General features: G+C 42.2%; 1 protein-coding gene and 1 long non-coding RNA gene across 2 annotated transcripts in view; one reads left to right on the top strand and one right to left on the bottom strand.

Moving 5' to 3' along the window:
- Window positions 1–11,717: 11,717 nt before the first annotated feature.
- On the bottom strand, window positions 11,718–19,161 carry LOC134339992 (uncharacterized). The gene is made up of 3 exons (XR_010016472.1): window positions 19,024–19,161; window positions 14,552–14,806; window positions 11,718–13,439 (listed from the first exon to the last, which is right to left on the bottom strand). It is a non-coding gene; the product is annotated as an uncharacterized LOC134339992 (long non-coding RNA).
- atad2b (ATPase family AAA domain containing 2B) overlaps window positions 19,103–27,912 on the top strand; it is a 200,965-nt gene continuing 192,155 nt past the window's right edge. The window contains exon 1 of the mRNA XM_063036823.1: window positions 19,103–19,451. Within this exon, the coding sequence (XP_062892893.1) occupies window positions 19,341–19,451 (111 nt within the window). The 5' untranslated portion in view covers window positions 19,103–19,340. The remainder of the gene's footprint in view (window positions 19,452–27,912) is intronic.

Below are 27,912 nucleotides of genomic sequence, written 5' to 3'. Positions count from 1 at the left end.
TTATTTCAGAACTTCATCTGGTAAGTCTAACACCTTATGTTACTGCTTAAAGAGTTGGTGTTGTAGATCCTGAAATTCCACAGGATCTTGGGAAAGCAATATTGGACTAGAGTACTTAAGAATGAAATTAGAGGGGCAAAAGAGGGCATGAAATATCCTTAGAAGGTAAGATTAAGGAGAATCCTAAGCCATTCCATCAGTATATTAGGAACAAGAAGCTGGGAAGTGAACAACTGGGGAACTGAAGGGAAAATCTTTGTTTTGCACCAAGCAAATGGACACGGTCTAAATAAGTACCCAGCTGCTTCAAGCAGGCTTCAATCATACCAGTGCTCACAAAGAGCCTGGTGACTTCCCTCAATGGCTATCGCCCAGTGACCCTTACATCCACAGTGATGAAGTGTCTTGAGAGGCTGGTGTTGAAACATATCAGTTCCCATCTCACTAGAGACTTGTATCCGTTCCAATTCACCTTCTGAAGCAACAGATCCACAGCAGATGCCATCTCATCGGCTCTTCTCACAACCCAAGAGTATCTGGACAGCAAAGGTGCATACATCAGGATGCTCTTTGTCAATTACAGATCAGCATTTAATACCATAATCCCATTAAAACTAATCAGTAAAATCCAAAATCTGGGCCTCAATAGTCCCTTGTGCAATTGGATCCTGGATTTCCTCCCTTGCAGACCCCAGTCAGTTCGGATTGGCCAAAACATCTCCTCCACAATTTCTATCAGCACAGGAACACCACAGGGATGTGTACTTAGCCCCCTGCTCTACTTGCTTTACACCTATGACTGTGTAGCTAAGTGCAGCTCCAACACCATAACAAGTTTGACGATGACACCAATGTTGTGGGCCATATCAAGGGTAGTAATAATTCAGCATACAGGAGGGAGGTTGAAAATTTGGCTGAATGGTATATTAACAACAATCTCTCACAGTGTCAATAACACCAAGGAACTGATTGTAGACTTTAGGAGAGGAAAACTAGAGGTCCATAGGCCAGTACTCATTGTAGGATCAGCGGTGGAGAGGGTCAGTAACTTTAGATTACTGGTTGTCACTATCTCAGAGGACCTGTCCTGGACCCATCATATTAATATAATTGCAAAGAAAGTACGACAGTGCCTCTACTTCCTCAGGAGTCTGCAGAGATTCGGCATGTCAGTAGAAACCTTGGTAAACTTCTATAGATGTGTGGTGGAAAATGTACTGACTGGCTGTATTAAGTCCTGGTATGGGAACACCAATGCCTTTGAGCGAAGAACCCTACAAAAGATAGTGGATTTGGCACAGTACATCATGGGCAAAGCCATTCCAACCACTGAGCATATCTACAGGAAACTTTACCTTAGAAAAGCAGCATCCATCATCAAAGATCCTTACCACCCAGGCTATGCTCTTTTCTCGCTGCTGCAATCAGATAGAAGGTACAAGTGCTTCAGGACTCACACCACCAGGTTCAAGATGGCTCAACCATCAGGCTCTTGACCATAAGGGGATAACTTGATGCAGCCTGAGAGAATGCTCTCCACGGTACATCTATAGAAGTTTTTGAGTGTGCTTGTTGACATACCAAATCTCTTCAAACTCCTAATGAAGTATAGTCACTGTCTTGTTTTCTTTAAAACTGCATGGATATATTGGGACCAGGTTATGTCCTCGGAGATCTTGACACCCAGCAACTTGAAACTGCTCACTCTCTCCACTTCTGATCCCTCTTTGAGGATTGGTATGTGTTCTTTCATCTGACCCTTCAGCTCTTTTGTCTTATTGACATTGAGTGCCAGGTTGTTGCTGTGACACCACTCCACTAGTTGACATATCTCGCCCCTGTACACCCTCTCATCGCCATTTAAGATTCTATCAACAGTGGTTGTATCATCAGCAAATTTGTGGATGGTATTTGAGTTATGCCTAACCACACAGTCAAGGGTATAGAGAGCGCAGAGTAATGGGCTAAGCACACACCCTGAGGTGAACCAGTGTTGATCGCCAGCGAGAAGGAGATACTATCACCAATCCGCACAGATTGTGGTCCTCCGGTTGGGAAGTCGAGGATCCGATTGCAGGGGGAGGTACAGAGGCTCAAGTTCTGCCTAGATGGTATTAAATGCTGAGCTATAGTCGATGAACAGCATCCTGACATAGGTGCTTGTGTTGTCCAGGTGGTCTAAATCCATGTGAGATTGCACCTGCCATTGATCTATTGTGGCGATGGGCAAATTGCAATGGGTGCAGGTCCTTGCTGAGGCAGGAGTTCAGTCCAGTCACGACCAACCTTTCAAAGCATTTCATCACTGTAGATGTGAGATGTGAATTTTACCATGAAATTTTGAATTTTGAAATACTTACAGAGAAAGAGATTTGGGATTGAGCATTCAGGGAGGGATACATCAATTGTCTGGCCTATGCAGGTATTAAAAGGTGGAGGTGTTAAGTGCCTTGGAACACATAAGGGTGGATAAATCTCCAGACGAGATGATATCATCCAAAGGTTGTGGAAAACAATGGAGGAGATTGCTGGAGCCATGGCAGAGATTTTTGCATTGAAAGATCAGAGGACAGCTAATGTTGTTCCTTTATTTAAGAGGGTAGCTGGGATGGTCTGCACAGGAGAAAGCCATATATTCATTTCCTGCATCTTGCACGTATTCACAGCTATTTAAATAGGACAAGTATATCACTCAAACACCTCCCTCTACCTTATAAAATATTCCTGGATAAACAGAAATAAGTGGAGGAGGACAGCAGCTTCTGCTCATCCAGATGATGAATAAGATGATGCCTTTGGGAAAGGCATTATCAAAGCTTTGTCCGTGGGTGGCAATGGTATCATTGCATCTAATTTCCTTCCTATCTTCAACCCATAAATTGCTTTTGATTTAGTAACTCTGTGTATTTTACTGCTCCTTTTTTTTCATCACAGCTATATTCTTAATCTTTTGTCAGTTATTATATCTGACATCCAAAATGTGACTGGACAGTTTAAAAATATCATGAAATGGCAATGTTAAAAATACACTTAATTTTGTACAAAATGCTGAAGGAACTCAGTAGGTCAGGCAGCATCCATGGAGGGAAATGGACAATCAACGTTTTGGCCGTGAAAGACATGAAATGTTGGTGGTCCATTTCCTTTTATAGATATTGCCTGACCTACTGAGTTTTCCAGCATTTTTTGTGTGTTGCTCCAGATTTCCAGCATCTGCAGTCTCTCATGTCTCGACACAGTCTTTTACGCTGTGAGGAAAGCATCAAGATGAGAACTACACCGTTCGTGAGGAATCTGCAACTGCACCTGGGTTAAGAAGCAAGAGAAGCAAAGATGCCAGACTACCAGAAGCTAAGGTCACACAGAACATTTCCTGCATAGAGCTTATATGGTATGGAGGAGCTAATGCAGGGATTTGGGAAAAACTGCACCAATTTGTAAACTCAGCCAGCTCCATCATAGGCAGTAACCCCTCCAGCATCCAGAACACCTTCAAAGGGCAATGCATCAAGAAGGTTGCACTCATCATTAAGGACCCCCATCACCCAGGACATGCCCTCTTCTCATTGCCACCATCAAGAAGGAGGTACAGGAGCCTGAAGACACACACTCAATGTTTCAGGAACAGTTTCTCAAAAGTTCAAAGTACATTTATTATCTAATTATGTATACGATGTATGACCTTGAAATTCGTCTTTTTAAGGCAGCCACACAAAGAAGCTCAATAGAACCCATTAAAAAAGACAGTCAAACACCCAATATGCAAAAAAAAACAGATCATGAACCAATAAAAAGTAACAAGTAACTCTCTGAATTAAACTTCACAAAAGTTGAGCCCACAGCCATGAAGCCAGTTCATCACAGCAGTCGGCCCAGGAGCCCACTAGTTGCAGGTTACAGCCTCGGTTCAGCACGGAGACATGTAAACCTTGAGGAGCAGTGAGCTGAACACTGGCCGGTTCCTTGCCTCTGGCCCTCACACCCTGATCTTCATAATCTAGCCGGGCAACAGCTCTGTCCTCATTCTTGGGCTTCTTCCCCTCTGCCATCAGGTTTCTGAAGTGGACAGTGAACTCATGATCACTTCCTCAGTATTTTTTTGTCTCTTTTTGACCGACTTAATAATTTTTAAATATATACTTTTTATTGTAATTTATTATTTTGATTACTATGTATTGCAAAGCGCTGCCACTGCAAAAAATCAGATTTCATGATATGCCGGTGATATTAATCCTGATTCTAATTCTAATTAAACATGAGGGTTTTGAAGGGCTAAGCTACAGAAGGCAGCTGATAGTATGCATAATGTATGGCCTGCCACGAGCCTTGCACATATTGTCAGTATACTGTTGTTGATAGCTTATTTCCTTTGCACATTTCAGGAATTAATGTTGATGTAGCATTTGGTCATGGATTTTGCAGCTGCCACCACAACAGAAGCATCGCACGATGTGTAAGCGAAAGACCAGACTGGTGTCAGATCAGGTTAGACTACTGCATTATTAGGTCTGTAGAGCTTCATAGCGTTACGTATGAACTGAAGAAGTAAAACTGGCTCCTCGGAGCCTGCTTTTCTCTGTCAGGATAGTGGGTGTGAACTGCCACTGGGGCTCCAACAGTGCCCTTGATTTTTGGCCCTTGGCCTGTTAGCTCACTTCCAGATGGTGCATTCTAAAGCCAGAACTACATGCCCAGAGCTGCTGGAAGTCGGTCTCAAAAGCTACCTGCAGTTTCCATTGAAAGTGGAAAATTACAGCCTTCCATTGACCATACTGCAGCTACTGAGGAGGTACTACTTAGGAATATCATAATGCCTAGTAGTCTGGCACCAAGATACAGTGATTCACAGGAGATTTCGTCAACTCTTGCATGAAAAATAACATGACTTCATCTAGTAACTTGATGTGAAATATTTATATCGCAATTTTTATTTATTTTTGAATTGTGCCTGAACAAATAAGGAAATATGAAATGAAATGTTTCAATGTTCAAAAATGCGGGAGGAGAGGGGAAGGGGTGGGGGGGAGGGAAGAGAAGCTGCATTTATGTTACAGATATCACATACTAGACAAGATCTTCCATGGAAAGTGTGACCTTGTCTGGATCAGAACCTGTTTTCCTCTTCTTTATTCCTTTGCTTCCTCACGTTTTCATCTACCCACTTCTCAGCTGCTCACTACAAAGCTCTTGTGTCATATAGTGGAGCTGTCTCACATAGAGCTCTGCAGCGTTCCTTGGTAATAATTTAGGAAATGGAAGCATTGTGTAAGAATGCTTATCATATGGGAAGATTCGTGTAATTTAGTAAGTCTTTCTTGTATTTTCTTGTATGCTATCTGTGGCCTTGTGCACATCTTGTGACCCAGTGACTCCCTTGTTTCCAGTGTAGTGGACCAAATGTGCAGCAGTTCAGGCTTTCCCATGGTACTAAATAGTATCGTCAATAGCACATGTTATCTGATCAATACCAGATACATGTATTGATCTACAAGGAAGGTATTCTCAGGGATATATGAATATCTGGATAGACATGGACTGATTAAGGATAGTCAGCATGTCTTCATGCATGGTAGGTCGTGTCTAACCAATCTTTTTGAGGGAGTTACCAGGAAAGTGGACGAAGGCAAGGCAGTGGATGTTGTCTACACGGTCTTTAGCAAGGGATTTGACAAGGTCTCGCACGGGAGGTTGGTCAAGAGGGTTCATTCAGGATGAGGTAGTAAGTTGGATTAGATATTGGTTTTGTGGGAGAAGCCAGAGAGTGGTAGTAGATGGTTGCCTCTCTGACTGGAAGCCTGTGACTAGTGATATGCCCCATGGATCGATGCTGGATCCATTGTTGTTTGCCATCTATATCAATGATCTGGATGATAATGTGGTTAACTGGATCAACAGAATTGTGGATCACACCAAGATTGGGGGCATAGTGGACAGTGAGGAAGACTATCAGAGCTTGCAGCAGAATCTAGACCAGCTGGAAAAATGGACTGAAAGATGGCAGATGGAATTTAATGCAGACAAGTGCGAGGTGTTGCAGTTTAGTAGAACCAAACAGGGTAGGTCTTACACAATGAATGGTAGGGCACTGAGGAGTGAGGTAGAACAAAGGGATCTGGAAATACAGGTCCATAATTCATGGAAAGTAGCGTCACAAGTCGATAGGGTCGTAAAGAAAGATTTTGGCACATTGACATTCATAAATCCAAGTACTGAGTACAGCTGACCTGACATCATGTTGAAGTTGTATAAGACATTGGTGAGGCCTAATTTGGAGTATTGTGTGCAGTTTTGGTCACCTACCTCCAGGAAAGACGTAAATAAGATTGAAAGAGTACAGAGAAAATTTACAAGGACGTTGCCGGGTCTGGAGGACCTGAGTTATATGGAAATATTGAATAGGTTAGGACTTTATTCCATGGAACATAAGATTGAGAAGAGATTTGATAGAGGTATACAAAATTATGACTGCTATAGATGGGGTAAATGCAAACAGGCTTTTTTCACTGAGGTTGGGTGGGACTACAGCCAGAGGTCATGGGTTAAGGGTGAAAGGTGAAATGATTAAGAGGAACATGAGGGGAAACTTCTTCACTCAGAGGGTGGAGTGAGCTGCCAGCACAAGTGTGCATGTGAGCTCAATTTCAACGTTTAAGAGAAGTTTGGATGTGTACATGGATGGGAGGGCTGTGGTCAGGGTGCAAGTTGTTGGGAGCAGGAAGATTAAATGTTTCACCACAGACTAGATGGGCTGAAGGGCCTGTTTCTGTGCTGTAGTGTTCTATGACTCTAATCAGATGTCTGTGGTCATGCTTGATTTGGATGCATAAGGAGTGAAATTCCTTTTGGATCTGCTATAATGCAGATCCAAATCTGGCCAAGACCCAACCTCGTCAGCAGCAGTACCTGCATGGAAGAAAGGCCTGACAATCTACTTCCGTATCTTGCCACAAAAACTACACTATCCATATGGCAACCTACCCATAGGGTCACATAGGTCGCCATGAGTCGATGATGACACAACGGTACTCAACAACAACATGTCTCCACATGGCCTATAATTACTATTCAATGAAGCAAAATCTCCTCAAAGGCTCCGCAATTTCTGATTTCAGGTCTTGAAACGTTGACTGTTTGCTCTTTTCCATAGATGCTTCCTGGGTTTTGTGTGTGTTGCCACAATTTCTGCTCTGGCTTTCCACAAGGTTCAAGAATGCACCAGGTAAGGCCCTGGGAATTCATCCACTTTGCAGCCTCCAGTACTGCCTCCCTGCTAGTTTGTATGTAGTCCAAGTCAGGACCACTCACTTTCCCTACTTCCTTAGTGTCCATCCATTTCCCCACATTGAAGACTGAAGAGCAATATTCAATAAAAGTCTCAGCCATTTCTTTTGGTTCCACATGGACAGTCATGCTGATCTGGAAGGGCACCTATCTCTCTCTCCAACAAACATTATACTTCTAAAATATCTATAGAATTTCTTGGGATTTCGCCTCACCTTGCCTGCCAGATTCTTCCTGTTTCTTCTTCTTTTCCCTCTCACCCTCTCTTAAGGACACTCCTTTATTTCTTGTAATCATCAAGTGATTTACTAGTTCCTGATTTCGAATGTGCAGTGCATGCCTATCTTTTTCTTAACCAGAGCTTCAACTATTAACTAAGGTTTCCAAAACCTGCCAGCCTTGTCTTTCACCCTAACAGGAACACACAGGTCCTGAACTCTTCATGTCATACACTTAATGGCTTTCCACTTGACAAGTGCTCCTTTCCCTGCAAATATTATCACCCAATTGACCACGAGAAGGTCACACCTAATGGGTTCAGAATTTGCTCTGCCCCAATTCTTTGGGTGCCCTGTCACCGTGCCATAAAAAGTAGGTTGTGATACCTGTGGCATATAAGGTTTGGCTCAAGGTAGACTCTGAGATAACTAAATGATAACCTTTTAGAATTTTTAAAAGTTAGTGATCAACGTAAAAGCTATTAAGCATTACTGAGTGTGCTGATCTCATTGGAACAGCAAGTGCAGCCTCATATACAATGGACATTGGTTCACTCGTCACGTCAGATTCACTGTTCAGTCTGGAAGAATCCCACATGTGAAAGCTGGGGAGAGCAGCAATGTCTCTGAATTCAGAGGGAAAAGTCACTGCTACTTTTATAGATTTACATATGATAAGGCTGGTAATAATGGAAATTGCAAGAGGTAAGACCACAAGACCATATGACATAGGAGCAGAATTAGGCCATTCAGCCCATCAAGTCTGCTCCACCATTTCATCATGGCTTATCCCAGATCCTACTCAATGCCATACACCTGCCTTCTCACCATATCCTTTGATGCACTGACTAATCAGGAAACGATCAACTTCCGCCTTAAATATACACACGGAGTTGGCCTCCATCACAATCTGTGACAGAACATTCTACAGATTTACTACTCTATGGCTAAAAGAGTTTCTCCTTACCTCTGTTCTTAGGGGTTGCCCCTCAGTTCTGAGGCTGTGCACCTCTACCCTAGGAAATATCCTCTTCACATCCACCCTATCTAGCTCTTTCAACTTTCGGTAGATGTTGATATTTACCAGAAAGAGGGCAAAGTTGTAAAAGTAAGAGTTCCAGCAGCTATTCAAATCCTGGCAGAGCTATAGAGTTCCAGCAATCCAACTTAAGAGGGGTAGTATACAGGATGCAGTTGGTAGGCATGTTCCCACTTGGGATGCCTTGTTTTCTTTCCTTCCAATCCTGCTTAAGAGGTCTGAAAATTTCACTCTGATGAATTTATTATGCAAATTGGAATTATGATGAAGGCAAGAAATTTATTTCCATCTTTTCATATCTGTTCAGATCATCAATGGTTCCTGGGGAATCACCTTGTCATTCTTATCCCAGCCTCAGCATACAGCAACTCAGCCATCATTTAAGGAGAGTATAGATCAACATTATGAAGGTGGGACTGAGAACTGGAAAGCAGGAATAAGGAAAATGACAAGGGAGATCTTTTTAGCATCAAACAGGTAATATTTCCAGAACTATTCTGCATGGAGAAATTATAGCTTGCGGTGAGGCAGGATGTGTACCATATATTTAAGAAACTAGTCCTCTTGAGGGTAGTTCAACTTAGTAAACTTTGATTTCACAATTAGTTTAGCTTCAGCTTTCAGTTCAGATGATTTGTTATATGTCCCTGAATGAAGAATCGGCACTCACCTTGCATCTTTCGTATTTCATTGGCATTCAGTTTACAGCCAATACTTTGAAGTATAGCTACTGTTCTTTCATATCAGTAATTTACTTATTTATGTAGTGATATGGCTCTTTGACCCATACTGCCCCAGCAACCCGGATTTAATCCTAACCTAAACACGAAACAATCTACAATGACCAATTAATCTACTCAGCGTGTCTTTGGACTGTGGGGGGGCGGGAGACCTGGTGCTTCTGGGGAAAACCCACATATAGAGACTCCTTACAGATTGTGCCGGGATTGAACTCAAAAATCCAGAACCCCATGCTGTAATAGCATTGCAAAAACTGCTACACTACCATGACAAATTCACAAAGGCTCCTTACTCTCTTGTTTACACCCATCAGCCAGAGTAGTTTGAGAATTACAACCTCTAAAACAGGGGTTCCCAACCTTTTTTATACCATGGACCTCTACCATTAACCGAGGACTCAGTGGACCCCAGGTTGGGAACTCCTTCTGTAAAAGATCTCTAAAAATATAACACTTCCTCCTTTTCCTGTACTATAAAGGCAGCCTAGATTAAATTCTTCAAATAGGATTCAAACAGCAATGCAAGAATGATATCACTGTATGATGGATGTCTCCATGGCTCGGAGTACTGCAAAGCTTCCTCGTAGTCAGGCTGCAATTGGAATATTGTGTGCAATTCTGTAAAGGCAGAAAGTTAATAAGCTGAAAATGGTGTAGAAAAGATTCACAAGATGTTACTAGGTTGGGATTTTTTTCCCTGGAGTATATACGTTTATAAAATCATGAGGGGCATAGATATGATACTGGGTCACAGTCTCTCTCCCAGAGTAGGTGCATGGAAAACTAAAGGGCATAGGTACAAGGTGAGAGGGTAAAGATTTACATGCCACACAAAGGATGGTGGGTATAAGGAAAGAACTACCATAGTAGAGGCAGGTAATCACAAAATTTGGAAAGACAGGTACATGATTAAGAAACTTTGGAGTGAGATGGGCCAAGCATGGGGAAATGGGACTAGCTCAAGTAGGCAACTTGGTTGGTATGGACAATTTGAGCTGAAGCTCCTGTTTCTATTCTAACACTTTGACGATGACTTTATGACTTTATCTTCAGTGGCAATGTGACAGGAAGGTTGACATGTATCAACACACTACTGATGGACCTCCAGTAAAACTTTGGATTCCAAAGAAATTCACAATAAAATTTCCAATAATAGGCAGACACTTCAAGAAAAGTCCAGTGGGGAAAAAAAAATCAGGATAGAACATGTAGAGCAGGGTATTGCCTCAGACAAACTGATGCATAAATAAATTGTTCTCTTGGGATCCTAACTTGATGAGCATTTCCAGCATTTTCTGTTTTTATTTCAAGGAATGTACATTTCTGTCAAAGTAAGGTTAATTATTTTTTAACTTTTCTTATCAATATACAATTCAATGGCAAGGCATTTTCAATAGAATAAATACTTCTCACATGTCATTTGTTCAAAAATAAGGATCATCTACAGAGGTAGAGATGAGGTAATTTTTTTTCCTCCTGGAGAGAGCGAAGAGTCTTTGGAACTATTTCATAAAACGTGGTGGAAGCAGAACCTTGAAATATTTTAAACAAGGTTTTAATAGATTCTTGATAAGTAAGTGGTGAAAAGTTCTAAGGAATAGGCAGGAATATGGAGTTGAAGTTAAAATAGAATCAGCTGTGACTTTATTGAATAGCAGAGCAAACCAGAGGGACCAAGTTACCTAATCCTCCATTTGATTCATATGTGGTATCATTAAATACTGCTGTACATTGAAGATATTTAATCCCATTGGAGTCTATGTGACTGAGCTCAGCACTTCTGGTCTGTGGATAGTGAAGGCAACCTGAGCCTAACCATACATTCTGGTCATCTGCCAAAATATTGCACGTTATGTGTCAGGACATCACTTAAATTATGTCCGGTTCAGAGAGCAATTGAGATACTTTGAGATTTTCCATTCTAAAATGCATAATCTCATACACCCCCTAAGGCAGTGGGAAGACAATAGTTAAAGTTATGTAACAGTTCCGAGGTCCCAAAACTATGACGATTCATTCTTGGTAGTCCAATAAATTGAGATACTTTTGAGTTCATTTTCCCTTTTTGGTAGATTGTTCTGTTTAATTTTGTAAGACTTAAGACTGTTGCTGTTTGGTGGATAAAAACTATTTAGAACTCAAGATTCAATGCAATCCACAGCTTAATAAAGAGACAAATGATCTGGAACAGGCTGCAGAAAATGGATGCAACAGAAATGGATATTCTGCTGGTGTGAAACATAGCTACTTTTGAGTTGTGGAATACATTTAGAAGGGGATTAGACTTGGATATGACACTTAGATCTTTCTAAAGCAAGACAAGGCCAGCAGCAATAAGACTGAGAATAAAGTCTCTCAGCAACTGAAAGGAAGAGCGAGCAATCAACCAGGAAGAAGATCATGAAACAGAGAATGATATAAGACTCAGATAGAATAGTTTATTAGATCAAAGAACTTGAAAATGTGTACAATAAATTAGGACACAATGCTGACTGAGTAGTACCTAGTACACTTATTGATTCTAACATATGGGATAAAAATTAACTCCATGTTCACATGCCACTTGCGTATTTACATCACTATTACAAACCACATTTTCCCTTCGCTACTGTAGATCTTTGGCTAAAACAATTATCTGGTTACCTCAGAAATGATATTCCAATGTTCAGGTGTAGGGCTTCCTGTTTTAATTCCTCTCTCAGCTTGGGTTCATCCAAAACTCTGCAACCTTATAGCCGTTGTGACCACTTCACACTTTAACCATTGGCACAGCTTGGCTTCTGACCATCAATATTTTGACTTTAAAAATTGTTATCCATACAATCAAACTTTACATGGCCACCCCATCACTAACTTTGCTAGCTTTTAAAACCAGGAACACTGATGTCTTGAGCTTCTCCACTTTCTACACCCCATTGCTGCAACCAAGCTTATAGAAATGTTCTATGTTGTAGGCTCCCTTCATTCACCAATTCCATCTCCATCTCTTTCTCACACTTTCAGAGTTTCCTTAAAATATACACATAGAGTGCTGGAGGAACTCAGCAAGTTAGGCAACATCCATGGAGGGAAATAAACAGTTGACATTTCAGGCTGAGACCCTTCATCAGGTCCTGGCCCAACATGTCGACTGTTTATTCTCCTCCATTGATGCTGGCTGACTTGCTGTGTTCCTCCAACATTTTTATTTTGCTCAAGATTCCCAGCATCTTCAGAAACTCTTGTCCTTAAAATATACTTTGATCAAGCATTTACTCATGGTTTCCAGTTTTTTGTTTTTTTTTACTGTAATGTTTGAGATTTCTTCTAGACTGCCATTCAGTAAGGCAAGTAATAAAACTGAAATTTCTAATATCCTTTCTTAAAGGTGAATGGCATTCTACTACTTGCAGAGCTGATATAACAATATAGTGGAGGTCACATCATTTGGTGCATATGTATATTACACTGCCTTCCCTTTTAAAAGAAACAAATGTATAATGATAAATATTCAAAGGTTCATTTATTATACAAGTATACAACTCTGAAATTCTTCTTCTCCAGATAGCCATGAAACCAAGAAAGAAAAGAATGGCAGCACCATCATCAACCCCCAAATCTCTCCTCTCTGTACAAAATATTGGAATAGGTACATTGACCCCTAAATCCCCTTCACTGCACATTAAAAATAATGAGAGATCAGGTGAAAAACACAGAATATAAAAAACTGTTAAGACTGAAAAAAGGTCTATGGTCCAAGTCCATATTCAAAATACAGAAAACCCGGGTAACATTCTCCGGACACAGTGGGAGGCCTTTCCCTCTCTGACAGCAGAGCCATCCCACCAGCTATCAAAAGGCAGCTTCCCCTCTCCTGTAGCAGAGCAATCAAAAGGCAGTCTCCCCGTTCGTGCAGCAGAGTGATCCCACTATCGATCAAAAGGCGGGTAGCTGGTGCTTGACTTTTGCATTCGTCTCTGTTTCAATCTCCCTCGTCGCGTTAATTGGTGAAATGGGGTCGTACATTGGCTCACACCCCATGCTGCAGCCTTCACGCCATGAGATTTGCCCATGCTGTTTCTGCCTCCTGGAATCCTCTTGGAGACTGCAGAGCGCTGAACCACCCAAACGATCTCCAAAATGCAAATTACAGACTCCAACCATTCCAGAATCACATCCAAGCTGAAAAACAAGTAAACATAAAAGGCATAAAAAAAGTGAAATATATGGTTTCATGATCTAGCCAGAAGATGTCAACCAAAGGAGCATTGTACGCAGGCACTATTTTGACTGGAAGTCAATTACCCCATATATCAAGTTATTTTGTAAAGTAATTATTTACAATCACAAAACAGAAGTGCCTAAACATTTTAAACTCTTTGATTTTGCATTGTCTTGAATATATCAGTTGTAACCCTGAAACCTAACACACCCATTTACTTTTCCTGCTATAGCTGCAATATCAGAACTCACCTTGAACAATCTTCAGTTGAGCAGAGCTAATTTACATGACAAATGAGAAACGGTATGACCTCAAAACTGAGTTAACTCTTAACTCAGCAATCAAACTGCAGTCCACATATAGAATATGCACATATATGGATACTATGGCTCATGCCAAATCACTCATGGGTGCACAACAGACTTTACATGTAACATCCACAGAACAACATAGAAACTTTCCAGCATAAACCCACCACTAGTAATATCTTTCCCTCTCTTCCTCCCTTGCTGTATTTTGCAGAGAACACACAGTTTGGGACACCCTGATCCCCTCATCCCTCCCCACCTATCTCTTTCTGCACCCTAGCACTTTCCCCTGCAACCAAAGTTGCATCACCTCACCTTCACTACCATTCAGGGACCTAAACAGCCCTTCCAGGTGAAAGTGAGGTTCACTGGTACCTCTTCAAAGGTACATTTACTATCAGAGAAATGTATACAATATACATCCTGAAATACTCTTTCTTCGCAACCATACACAAAAACAGAGGAGTGCCCCAAAGAATGAATGACAGTTAACTGTTAGAACCCCAAAGCTCCCCCTCCCTCGCATAAGCAGCAGCAGCAAAGCAATAATCCCCCTCCACCAGCAAAAAAAAGTATTGACACCCCCCCCCCCACTGAGCACTCAAGCATGCAGCAAAGCATCAGCAAAGACACAAACTTGCAGTACCCCAAAGACTACTTGATCACCCGGTATTCGACATATCACAGGCTCCCTCTCTCCCTAATAAGGAAAAAAGAGGTGTCTCCATTTCACAGCCAGAGGGGAGACATAACAAACAACTCACTGATTTACAATGTTAAAAGTCCATTGCGTCCGAGCTCCGTGCCCAAAGAACTTGAGTCTCTGGGCACACAGCCAGAGATCTTCCATCTCCCACGAATCACCGATTTCCTGCATGCATTCCTGCGGATGCACCGACCTCAAGTCCACCTGCCTCCAGAGTCACAAAATCCTGAAACTCCAAAGCTAATCTTCCAGGCCACGCCCTTGGTATATCGAATAACGGCCAGTCGTGAGACCCCTAGAGCGGATCCCATTCCTGCAAAGAACCAAAGTCAGTGTATAACTCCAGGTCAGGGTTATCAAAAGAACCCTGAAAGGGAAAAATAGAGATATTAGAGACAAAAATAGAGATGTTTCCTAAGATGCAAGCAAATGAGTTGCCATCAGGTGCCATTGTCTCTCTTAAGCTCTTCTACCATGGTCTACTGCTTGTGATGTGGCCTGCTCTACAGAGGTGGCATTCTGAAGAGTGACAGCACACTTTTCATAACAGCTCTCATCTTCGTCTTCCTTCCCTCTTGTGCATTTCTACCATGCCCTTGCCAAAACTTCTGCTCTGAGTTCAAGAGCTGTGAGTTTATGTTACAGTTATACAAGACTTTAGTTAGACCCCACTTGAAGTACTGTGTTCAGTTCTGGTCACCTCACTACAGGAAGGATGTGGATACTATAGAAAGAGTGCAGAGGAGATTTACAAGGATGTTGCCTGGGTTGGAGATCATGCCTTATGAGAATAGGTTGAGTCAGCTTGACTGTATCTCCATGGAGCGACAGAGATTAAGAGGTGGCCTGACAGAGGTGTATAAGATGAGGAGAGGCATTGACCGTGGGATAGCCAGAGGCTTTTTCCCAGGGCTGAAATGGCTGCCACCAGGGGGCATAGTTTTAAGGTGGTTGGAAGTAGGTACAAAGGGGATGTCAGAGGTAGGTTTTTTGGAACAGTGGTGAGTGCATGGAATGCACTGCCAACGAAGCTGGTAGAAGCATATACAATAGGGTCTTTTCAGAGACTCTTGGATAGGTATATGGAGCTTAGAAAAATAGAGGGCTATGCATTAGGGAAATTTTTGGCAGCTTATAGAGTAGGTTACACAGTTGGCACAACATTGTGGGCTGAAGGGCCTGTAATGTGCTGTAGATTTCTATGTTCTATCCCTTATACTTTGTTACTGAATTACTATCTCCTCAACAGCAATATGCCAACCACATTGCCCACTGTGTCCTCAGGTTCTTCTATTTTGCTGTCTGGTACGACAAGTAAGAAGATTGGTGTTTCTAACCAAATAGTTCATTATCATTCAAAATACCTGAATGCTTTGTCAGATTGTCACCACACATGGCTGAACTTGTCAGGAGATTTGGTCCAGTCAGGATAGAGTTTTATTGCATTGTTCTTGCCAGATTTCCTCCCCCCCACGTCCCAACCCCAACAAACTGAAATCTTTGTAATATCCTCTGTATTATCTGGAAGAGGTGCCATTGTCTGTCTGGGAAAGGACAATGAGGCCAAAGTTATACTCAGCTGGCAAATCACTTAATTCTAATATCTGATACCAGATTCCAAACACTAACACTCTGTTCTGAGCTGTTTCATGAGAAAAAAATCAAAGATGTGCTGAGGACCTCTTTGAAGAAATGCAACACCTCCACTTCCTTGAAATCTCTAGCCCTTGACTGCTTAAGAGTGATATTCCACATTCAGGATGGTATGGAGAACTTCTAGGCCATAAATCAAGAGCAGACAGATGGCCTTTCTATAAGATGCAGAAGGTGCACATCAGCTGGAAACACAAGAGATTCTGCAGATGCTGGAAATCTCAAGCAACACACACAAAATGTTGGAGGAACTCAACAAGTTAGGTGGCATCTATGGAAATGAATAACCAACATTTTGGGCTAAGACCCCTCATAGGGACCATACCAACTTTTTCTCCATGAGTTGAAAACTATCATTCACATAATGATATCTGCTCAGGGGATCTCCCACCCACTGCTACCAACCTCAGTTCCCACACCTCGCACTTCCCGTTTCTACCTTCTACCCAAGAGCCACAAACCTGCCTGTCCTGGTAGACCTATTGTCTCAGCTTGCTCCTGCCCCACCAAACTCATTTCTGCATACCTCAACACTGTTTTATCCCCCATTGTTCAATCCCTTCCTATGTTTATGACACTTCTCACACTCTGAAATTTTTCGATGGCCCCCACCGCTTTATTTTTACCATGGATGTCCAGTCCCTACATAATTCCATCCCCCATCAGTAAGGTCTCAAAGCTCGCCGCTTCTTTTTGGATTCCAGACCTAACCAGTTCCCCTCTACCACCACTCTGCTCCGTCTAGCGGAATTATTCCTTACTCTTAACAATTTCTCCTTTGGCTCCTCCCACTTCCTCCAAACTAAAGGTGTAGCCATGGGCACCCACAAGGGTCCTAGCTATGCCTGCCTTTTTGTTGGCTTTGTGGAACAATCTATGTTCCAAACTTATTCTGGTATCCATCCCCCACTTTTCCTTTGCTATATCGATGATTGCATTGGCGCTGCTTCCTGCATGCGTGCTGAGCTTAACTTTGCCTCCAACTTTCACCATGCCCTCAAGTTTACCTGGTCCATTTCTGACACCTCCCTCCCCTTTCTAGATCTTTCTGTTTCTATCTCTGGAGACAACTTATCTATTGATGTCTACGTTAAGCCTACTGACTCTCACAGCTATCTAGACTATTCCTCTTCTCACCCTGTCTCTTGCAAAAACGCCATCCCCTTCTCGCAATTCCTGTCTCCGCCGCATCCGCTCACAGGATGAGGCTTTTCATTCCAGACGAAGGAGATGTCCTCCTTTTTTAAAGAAAGGGGCTTCCCTTCCTCCACCATCAACTCCGCTCTCAAACGCATCTCCCCCATTTCACGCACATCTGCTCTCACTCCATCCTCCCGCCACCCTACTAGGAATAGGATTCCCCTTATCCTCACTTACCACCCCACCAGCCTCCGGGTCCAATATATAATTCTCCATAACTTCCGCCACCTCCAACAGGATCCCACCGCTAAGCACATCTTTCCCTCCCCTCCCCCGCTTTCCATAGGGATCGCTCCCCACGCAACTCCCTTGTCCATTCGTCCCCCCATCCCTCCCTCCCCACCGATCTCCCTCCTGGCACTTATCCCTGTAAATGGAACAAGTGCTACACATGCCCTTACACTTCCTCCCTCACTACCATTCAGGGCCCCAGACAGTCCTTCTAGGTGAGGCAACACTTCACCTGTGAGTCGGCTGGGGATATACGCGTCCAGTGCTCCCGCTGTGGCCTTTTATATATTGGCGAGACCCGACGCAGACTGGGAGATTGTTTCCCTGAACACCTATGCTCTGTCCGCCAGAGAAAGCAGGATCTTCTAGTGGCCACACATTTTAATTCCACGTCCTATTCCCATTCTGATATGTCTGTCCACGGCCTCCTCTACTGTAAAGATGAAACCACACTCAGGTTGGAGGAACAACACCTTATATTCTGTCTGGGTAGCCTTCAACCTGATGGCATGAACTTTGACTTCTCAAACTTCTGCTAATGCCCCACCTCCCCCTCATACCCCAACCATTATTTATTTATATACACACATTCTTTTTCTCTCTTTCCTTTTTCTCCCTCTGTCCCCCTCACTATACCCGCTGCCCATCCTTTTTTCCCCTCCCCCTTTTCTTTCTCCCTAGGCCTCCTGTTCCATAACCCTCTAATATCCCTTTTGCCAATCAACTGTCCAGCTCTTGACTCCATCCCTCCCTCTCCTTTCTTCTCCTATTATTCCGGATCTCCCCCTCCCACTTTCAAATCGCTTACTATCCCTTCTTTCAGTTAGTCCTGACGAAGGGTCTCGGCCCGAAACATCGATTATATCTCTTGCAAGCGATGCTGCTTAGCCTGCTGCGTTCATCAGCAACTTTTATGTGTGTTGCTTTAAATTCCAGCATCTGCAGATTTCCTCGTGTTTGCAGATTCACATATTGACCTCATTAACCACCTCAGAACCCACAAACCATAATGGAATCAATCTACTATAATCAAGGTAGCAAGTAAACGTAAATCAGAAAATGCTGGAAATACTTAGCAAGTTTAAGCGCATTTGTGGAAAGCGAAACAGAGCTAATGTCTAACGTCGTAGGCTCGGTCAGAATTATATTGCAAGTCGTAAATGTAGTTCCATCAACTTAAATCGGCATAAATCAGAAATAATCTATTACTTTGCCTAAAATATTTGGAGAAAAATACATAATAAGTGAGGTTAACACAAGTGCCTCATTGTTTTGGAGCAAAATATCTCAATCAGTATTTAAAATATATAAGTATCCTGTCCAATGACCGAACTTCTAACAACAAAGATTTTTCAGCTGGTCTGTTACCAGAGCACCATCTCTTTCAATGCCGAGGATTTCCGAACTTATCCGAGCTCACGCTCCAGCCGAGTTTACACCGCCTACCTTCTCGTCGCCGAGCGTTTCCGAACTGATCCGAGCTCCGGTCTTCACTTCCCCCTCAGTGCCGAGGGTTTCCGATCTGAGCCGAGTTCATTCCGCTCACCGCTCAGAGCTGAGGGTTTCGTTCGCTCTCCGCTCAGTGTCTCCGAGCTGAGGGTTTCCTCTCGGAGCCGATTTGGTTGTCCCTTCCCCCTCCCTTTCCCCAGAGCCGAGGGTTTCCGATCGGAGCCGCTCACCGTCCTGTGACTGACACAAGAGCAGAAATGGCGCCCACCGAGCCGTAGAGCCAGAGCGGCCGGGAGATAAGGGGGTGGCGGAAAATGGTGCGGACTCGGCGCAACTCGGTGCTCGAGCCGGAGCTGATTGGTGGTCGCATCTCGTCCAGGACCCGTTCGTCTCGTTCCTCGTCTAAACAAGACGATAACAAACGGGTAAGCCTCCACTCGATGCCTCCTTCCCCGGCTCACCCCCGGCTCAGTGCTGTTGTGGATTTGAAGCAAGCGGCTGGGCCCGGTGCCAACGCTCCTTTTGTTTCGTATGAGGGCGAGCCGGTGGCGGTGCCGAGACCGTTGGCGGAGAGTGTTCCTTAGACGTCTCCTGCTCGCCTCTCTCCCTGTTTCTGTCTGTCTTCTGGGAAAGTCTTTGTGTGTTTTGCTGTAAGTGGATTAGAGCCTGTTTGTAGAGGGGGAAGGGAGGGAGGCGCCATCAACGACCAGCTGCAGAATTACAAGCAATAATAAAACTTAAAAAAAAATCCACTGCTCTACAATCCAGAGTTTATGAAACAAATGCACAGGTCATCCCTATCCGTGCGGTGAACCCTCGAATGATTTCACCGACTTTCATATCTTCATGTCGTTTTTTAAAAGTTATATTGAGATCTGATGGTCTTGGTTCTAAAACAATATCTTTTTATAGATTGTTTCTGTTTACGGATGTTTGGAAATTTTGCAAAGTAAACACTCTTAAACACGTTGATACTTGTCATTTTGTAGGCTTTTCCCCAAGGGATATCAGTCAGATTCTCGGAAGATGCATTTCAGTACGGGATTTCGAGCTTCTGTGTGATTTAAAATGTCAGTATTTTAATAACTAGATTATGATGTTCACTTTGGTCGAAGCTCCAAAACGCATCTCGTGGTTTAAATCTAAAAAGGATCTATATTCAGCTTATTTTGGAAAGACAACTGGTACTATTCCAGTGATATTTCAGGCTGGAAAGTAAATATCTTAGTATTAGAATCGTTTTTACAAATAGCACAGTATAATTTTTTAAAAAAGTTGTCTATATAAAAGCTAGTTCCATGACAATGCACTTGAAACTGTAGTCTGTATAGTTAAACATGATCCTGTCTTTGGTAAAAATGGAATCTAGATCTTGATTTATTTAAATATACAAAATTAATCATTATTAATATATATAAAACTTTCCCAACCATTAAGTACATTATATGAAAAGATGAGTTGTTGCCATAGAAAAGCAACATTCATCATCAAAGATCCTCACCAACCAGGCCATGCTCTTTTCTCGCTGCTACCATCCGATGGAAGGTGCAAGTGCCTCAGGACTTGGACCAGCAGGTTCAAGAACAGTTACTACACCTCAACCATCAGACTCTTGAGTAAAAGCATCTTGTTATTTCATGCTCATTATTTATTGCTGTTTATTTATTATCTGCATTGGCACAGTTTGTTTACAGTTCCTGATATGTACAGTTTACAGATCCTGTTTACAGTCACATTTCTATAGATTTGCTGAGTATGCCCGCAGATTAAAAAAAACCTCAGGGTTGTATGTGGTAATATGGATGTATTCTGATAATTTTACTTCGAGTACTTTGAACATTACTATTTATATTAAAGATAAATATAATCCCAATTGGATATGGGGAAGACAGAAAGCATCAACAATGAATTCATAATGCTGAGGAAGTTGCTGCACAATATTTAGAACATAAACAGTACTACATTCACATTAAGTCAACTTACCTTATGAAGGTGAAAATATAGTGTGACAAATTTATTATGAGATTTTTGACAAATGATCATGGATCAAGGGGAACTAATGCATGCTCATTTGGATATTCAGAAGGCTTTATGAGGTGCTGTGTAAAAGTGTACTGTACAAACTAGAAAGTCATTGAGTTTGATAGTTTATCAGCAACAACATGTAGGCCATATCGCCAATTATGTCTGCACAACTATTCACAAAGCTAATCTCAGAAGAGCATGAAAGGAGGATCAACTAACTACAAAATAACATAAGTTGGAATAAATGGGTCATTTTATGGTTGGCAAACTGTAGCCAGCAGAGTGTCGCAAGGATTGGTATGGGGTGGGGGGGCTCAACTTGCATTAATGATGAATTGAAGAGGCCATGTGTAATGGAGGCAAGTTTCCTGACCATTGGAGGCAAGTTTCCTGACCATCGAAGGTAAATGGGAAAGCAAGTCTTGAGAAGGATACATAGAGTCTCCAAAGGGATAAATTAAGTGAGTGTGCAAAAAAAAATGGCTGTTGGGAAATGCAAGCTTATCCCCTTTGGTAAGAAGATTAGAAATGCAGGGTGATGTTTAATTTGAGAGGCACTACAGAATGCTGTAGTGAGGAGGGATCTGGCTATCTTCGTACGTGAGAAGTAGAACATTAGCCTAAAATAAGAACAAGTAGTTGAAAATGTTAACATTGATTGTTGAGGAGAGAGTTCAGGGAAGTTCATCCCTGCATGTGCTGGAAACCTTAAAAAAAAAACACAAACTACTCAGGTCAGGCCTCATCAGGATTTGATTTCAGATTTAAGGGATCATCTGTTAAAGAATGAAGGGAAAGGACTGTCTGAACTCCCTAAGGGAACGTACTGTCTGGATTCTGTAACCCAGAAGGCTGTTAGAACCTGAATCTTTGAAGATATTTAAGGCTGAGATGGATGTGGTTTTGGTCCATGGACATTTGAAAGTTACAGGGAACAAGGTGGAAAATGGACCAGGTCAGCCAGGTTATGGTGAATGTATAACATACACGAGTGGCCATTTAGCATACTTGTGTGGATGCTAGAAATCTTAGAAGATTCTGGAAATGCACAGTAAGTTGGGCAGCATTAATGGAGAGGGAAACATATTTCATGTGTCAGGTTGATTGCTTCTCAAGAAGTAAGCACATTTCTTCTGAATTTGCAATTTGATTTCTTGAATACTTTTTGCATTTTTGGCTTTTAGTTTGTTTTCCCCTTCATCTGATAGCACCTGTCAATGCTATCCAAAACTTGAATAACTTTGAAGATTCCTATTGGTTTTCCTCTTTTTAAGATTACAGAGACCTCTTCTATTCAATCTTTTTCCATAGGTCTATCTTCACAATTCCAGTTTTACTCTTGCAAACCTTTTTTTACAAGTATGTCTCACCTTTCTCATATTGTGGGAATCAAAATTGCATAAGGATAATAACCTTGGTTTGCTTCTAATTCTAACAATACCATATTAACTTCAATAGTCTGGTATCTTTGAGGTACTGGTTGTGCCGGACTGGCAGCTTTTCTAGATTGTTGCATGTTACCCACATATTACTATGCAGTCACACCTTTTGCCACATGTTATAGAGTAGCATAATAAACTTTCCAGTGACCTTGGTGATTTTAAAGAGAACAGGAGGTGATTTTAAAGAGAACAGGAAATGTACAAATATTTTGGCCTCAAACCTGACCTGAGCCCTAGGCACATAGTGGACCATTGACTTTGGCAATGCACCTTATTTGTACTTGGACCCTAGCTTTCATTCCAGGTTAATGGGTAAGAACAATGCTGGCCCATCAGGATTGCAGAGTTTTACTGTAAATTTAAATTGATGAGCTCACTGCTTACTTCCCAAATAGGAGTTTGAAGAGGCCTGCATCTTCTAGTTATAGAATTTAGATTTAGATTATGAAGACATGCAGTCCTCTTTTATTATCATTTAGTAATGCATGCATTAAGAAATGATACAATATTTCCTCTGGTGTGATATCACAAAACACAGGACAGCCCAAGACTGAAAAAACTGACAAAACCACATAAATTATAACATATAGTTACAACAGTGCAACAATACCATAACTTGATGAAGAAGTCCATGAGCACAGTAAAAAGTTCAAAGTCTCTCAAATGTCCCACATCTCACACAGACGGGAGAAGGAAGAAAAACTCTCCCTGCCATGCCCGACCACAATCTGTCTCTGAGTCATTCGAAAACTTTGAGCCTCCGATCAGCTCTCCAACACCGAGTACTGAGTGCCATCTCTGTCCGAATGATTGGGCCTCAATCTCGGTTGCCAACAGCAGGCAAAGCCGGGGATTTTGAGGCCTTCCCTCCGGAAGATTCCCGACTGCGCAGTAACGACAGCAGCAAATGAGCGTTTCAGAAATTTCTCCAGATGTTCCTTTGTGCTTTCACATCCGTCTCCATCAAATCAGAATTGTCCATGGCCCCTATTTAACGGATACGATATCATTTTTCACTGGAGGGTTGCTCGCTCTCCTCCCACCGACTTATACTGGGCAATTTACACTGTACACTTCCTGTGACTTAATAGGATGGTTGCTTCCCAGGTACCGGGGTCAAGGGCATCACAGATCAAGTCCACAGCATTCTAAAGGGGGAGGGTGAGCAGGCAGAACTCATGGTACATTGGTACCAACCGCATGGATAGGAAAAGGGATGAGGTCCTGAAGGGAGAATATAGTTGAAAGTAAATTTGTTATCAAAGTATGTACAGTGGCATGCAAAAGTCATGGGGCACCCCGGTCAAAATTTCTGTTACTGTGAATAGTTAAGTGAGTAGAAGATGCATTTATCTCCAAAAAGTTGAAGATAAAACTTTCTTTTCAACATTTTAAGCAAGATTGGCGTATTATTTTTGTTTTGTACAACTTTAGAGTGAAAAAGGGAAAGGAGCACTATGCAAAAGTTTGGGCACACCAAGAGATTTAAGCTCTCAAATAACTTTTACCAAGGCCTCAGACCTTAATTAGCTTGTTAGGGCTATGGCTTGTTCACAGTCATTGTTAGGAAAGGCCAGGTGATGCAAATTTCAAAGCTTTTTAAATACCTTGGCTCCTCAAACCTTGTCCCAACAATCAGCAGCCATGGGCTCCTCTAAGCGGCTGCCTAGCACTCTGAAAATTAAAATAAACGATGCCCACAAAGCAGAAGAAGGCTATAAGAAGATAGCAAAGCGTTTTCAGGTAGCTGTTTCCTCAGTTCGTAATGTAATTAAGAAATGGCAGTTAACAGGAACGGTGGAGGTCAAGTTGAGGTCTGGAAGACCAAGAAAACTTTCCGAGGGAACTGCTCATAGGATTGCTAGAAAGGCAAATCAAAACCCCCGTTTGACTGCAAAAGACCTTCAGGAAGATTTAGCAGACTCTGGAGTGGTGGTGCACTGTTCTACTGTGCAGCGACACCTGCACGAATATGACCTTCATGGAAGAGTAATCAGAAGAAAATCTTTCCTGTGTCCTCACCACAAAATTCAGCATCACAAGTTTGCAAAGGCACATCTAAACAAGCCTGATGCATTTTGGAAAGAAGTCCTGTGGACTGATGAAGTTAGAATAGAACATTTTGGCCGCAATGAGCAAAGGTATGTTTGGAGAAAAAAGGGTGCAGAATTTCATGAAAGGAACGCCTTTCCAACTATTAAGCACGGGGATGGATCGATCATGCTTTGTGCTTGTGTTGCAGCCAGTGGCACGGGGAACATTTCACTGGTAGTGGGAAGAATGAATTCAATTAAATACCAGCAAATTCTGGAAGCAAACATCACACCGTCTGTAAAAAAAAAAGCTGAAGGTGAAAAGAGGATGGCTTCTACAACAGGATAATGATCCTAAATACAGCTCAAAATCCACAATGGACTACCTCAAGAGGCGCAAGCTGAAAGTTTTGCCATGGCCCTCACAGTCTCCTGACCTAAATATTGAAAATCTGTGGATAGACCTCGAAAGAGAAATGCATGCAAGATGGCCCAAGAATTTCACAGAACTAGAAGCCTTTTGCAAGGAAGAATGGGCAAAAATCCCCCAAACAAGAATTGAAAGACTCTTTGCTGGCTCTAGAAAGCGTTTACAAGCTGTGATACTTGCCAAAGGGGGTGTTACTAAGTACATGCAGGGTGCCCAAACTTTTGTTTTGGGCCCTTTTCCTTTTTTGTTACTTTGAAACTGTAAGAGATGGAAATAAAAAAGTAATCTTGCTTAAAATATTGAAGAAATGTGTCATCTTTAACTTCATGCCTTTTGGAAATCAGGTAATCTTTTACTTGCTTAGCTATTCACTGTAACAGAAATTTTGACCGGGGTGCCCAAACTTTTGCATTCCACTGTACATGTCACCATTACGACCCTGAGATTCCTTTCCTAGCTGGCATTCACAGTAGTACAAAGAGGTATAACAGAATTAATGAAAACTACACATAAAGACCAACAAATAATTAGTAGGAAAAAAAAGGACAAGCTGTAAATGCAAAAAGAAACAAATAAAAATAATAAGTAAGCAAATAAATAATACTGATAACATGAGTTGTAGAGCCCTTGGAATTGAGTCCAAAGGTTGTGGAATCAGTTCAGTGTTGAGGTGTGTGAAGTTGTCCATGCCGGTTTAGGGGCTTACTGGTTGAAGGGTAATAACTGTTCCTGAACCTGGTGTGTGGGTCCTAAGGCTCCTTTATCCTTTCCTGATGGCAGCACCAACAAGACAGCTTGGTTTGGATGGTGGGGGTTCTTGATGAATGCTGCTTTCTTGTGGCAGTCCTCCTTGTAAATATGGTTAATGGTGGGGATGGCTTTTTCTGTGACGTACTGCGCTATATCCATTACTTTTGTAGACTTTTCCATTTTTGAGCATTGGTATTTCCATACCAGCCCTTGATGCAGCCAGTCAGGATACTCTCCACTGCACATCTGTAGAAGTCTATCAAGATTTTAGATGACATGCTAACTTTGTGCAAACTGCCGCCTTTGTAATATGGCATATATGTGCCGGTGTCATGGCAGATCCTCTAAAATGATAATGCCAAGGAATTCAAAGTTTCTGACCTCTGATTCCTTAATGAAGAGTGGTTTGTGGACCTCCAGTTTCTTTCTCCTGTAGTGAATGATAAGCTCTTATGTTTTTCTGACGTTGAGTGAGAGTTCTTGTAGCACCATTCGACCAGATTTTCATTCTCCTTTCTACGTGCCAATTCATCTCACTAGGGATCTAGGTAGATAGCTGAAAAGCAGGGCCTCATGGGAAGTAATCTCTGGATTGTTGCATGTCTCACGTGCAGCGAGGGTGAGAATAGGTTGATTTGGTTAATGAATGTGTGTCTGAGGAATTGGTGCAGGGCCTAGGGTTTCAGATTCGTGGATCATTGGGACCCTTTCTTGGTAAGGTATGAACCATATAAAAAGAACGGGTTACATCTGAACTTGAGGGAGACCAATATCCTTGCGAGCAGATTTGCTGGAGCTATTGGGGAGGATTTAAACTAGTTTGACGGGGGGGGGCGGGGGGAGGAATGGGTCAGTATGTGGAACTATGGCATAAGATCATTACAGAGACTTGGCTGTCACAAGGGTAGGAATGGCTGCTGGATGTTCTGGGGTTTGGATGTTTCAAAAGGGACATGGAGAGAGGTAAAAGAGATTTTGGGGAGGGCATTGCTAATTACGGATGGTATCGCAGCCTTAGAAAGGGAAGATGTTGTGGAGGGATTGTCATTTGGGTGAAAGTCAGAAACAGGAAGCGAGCAGTAACTATTGGGGGCATTCTATAGACCTTCCCAATAGCAATAGAGACATTGAGGAACAGATGGAGAGGCAGAATTTGGAAAAGTGCAGAAGAACAAGGTGATATTAATTTTCATAAATAATATTACACTTCCTAATTATTTGACACTTCCTTAAATCAAAGAGTTTAGATGGGGTGGAATTAGTTCGCTGTGTCTAGGAAGAATTCCTGACACAATATATACATAGGTCAACACACACAAAATTCTGGAGGAACTCAGCAGGCCAGGCAGTATCTATGGGGCAGAAAAAGTACAGTTGGCATTTTGGGTTAAGACTCTTTGGCAGGACTGGAGAGTAAAAGGTGAGTAGATTTAAAAGGTGGGGGAGGGGAGACACTCAAAAACTTCTAGATGTACCGTGGGGAGCATTCTGCTGCATCACTGTCTGGTATGTAGGGACTACTGGACAAGACCAAAAGAAGCTGCAGAAGGTTGTAAATCTAGTCAGCTCCATCTTGCGTACTAGCCTACAAGGTACCCAGGACATCTTTAGGGAGCAGTGTCTCAGAAAGGCAGTGTCCATTATTAAGGACCTCCAGCACCCAGGACATGCCCTTTTCTCACTGTTACCATCAGCTAGGAGATACAGAAGCCTGAAGGCACGCACTCAGCGATTCACGAACAGCTTCTCCCCCTCTGCCATCCGATTCCTAAACGGACATTGAATCTTTGGACAGTACCTCACCCTTTTATTTTAATGTACAGTATTTCTGTTTTTGCATGTTTTTTAAAAAATCTTTTCAATATATGTAATTGATTTACTTGTTTATTGTTATTTTTATTTTATTTATTTTTTTCTCTGCTAGCTCATATATTGCATTGAACTGCTGCTGCTAAGTTAACAAATTTCACGTCACATGCCGGTGATAATAAACCTGATACTGATTTTGATTCTGATTCATCCACTATTAAGGACCCTAGCACCCAGGGCATGCCCTTTTCTCACTGTTACCATCAGGTAGGAGATACAGAAGCCTAAAGGCACACACTCAGTGATTCAGGAATAGCTTCTTCCCCTCTGACATCTGTTTCCTAAATGGACATAAAACTTTTGGACAGTACCTCACTCTTTCTATATATATATATAT

Source organism: Mobula hypostoma, chromosome 2, assembly GCF_963921235.1.
Source record: "Mobula hypostoma chromosome 2, sMobHyp1.1, whole genome shotgun sequence".
In the NCBI taxonomy this organism is placed as follows: Eukaryota; Metazoa; Chordata; class Chondrichthyes; order Myliobatiformes; family Myliobatidae; genus Mobula; species Mobula hypostoma.
This window is presented reverse-complemented; position numbering and strand designations above follow the sequence as displayed.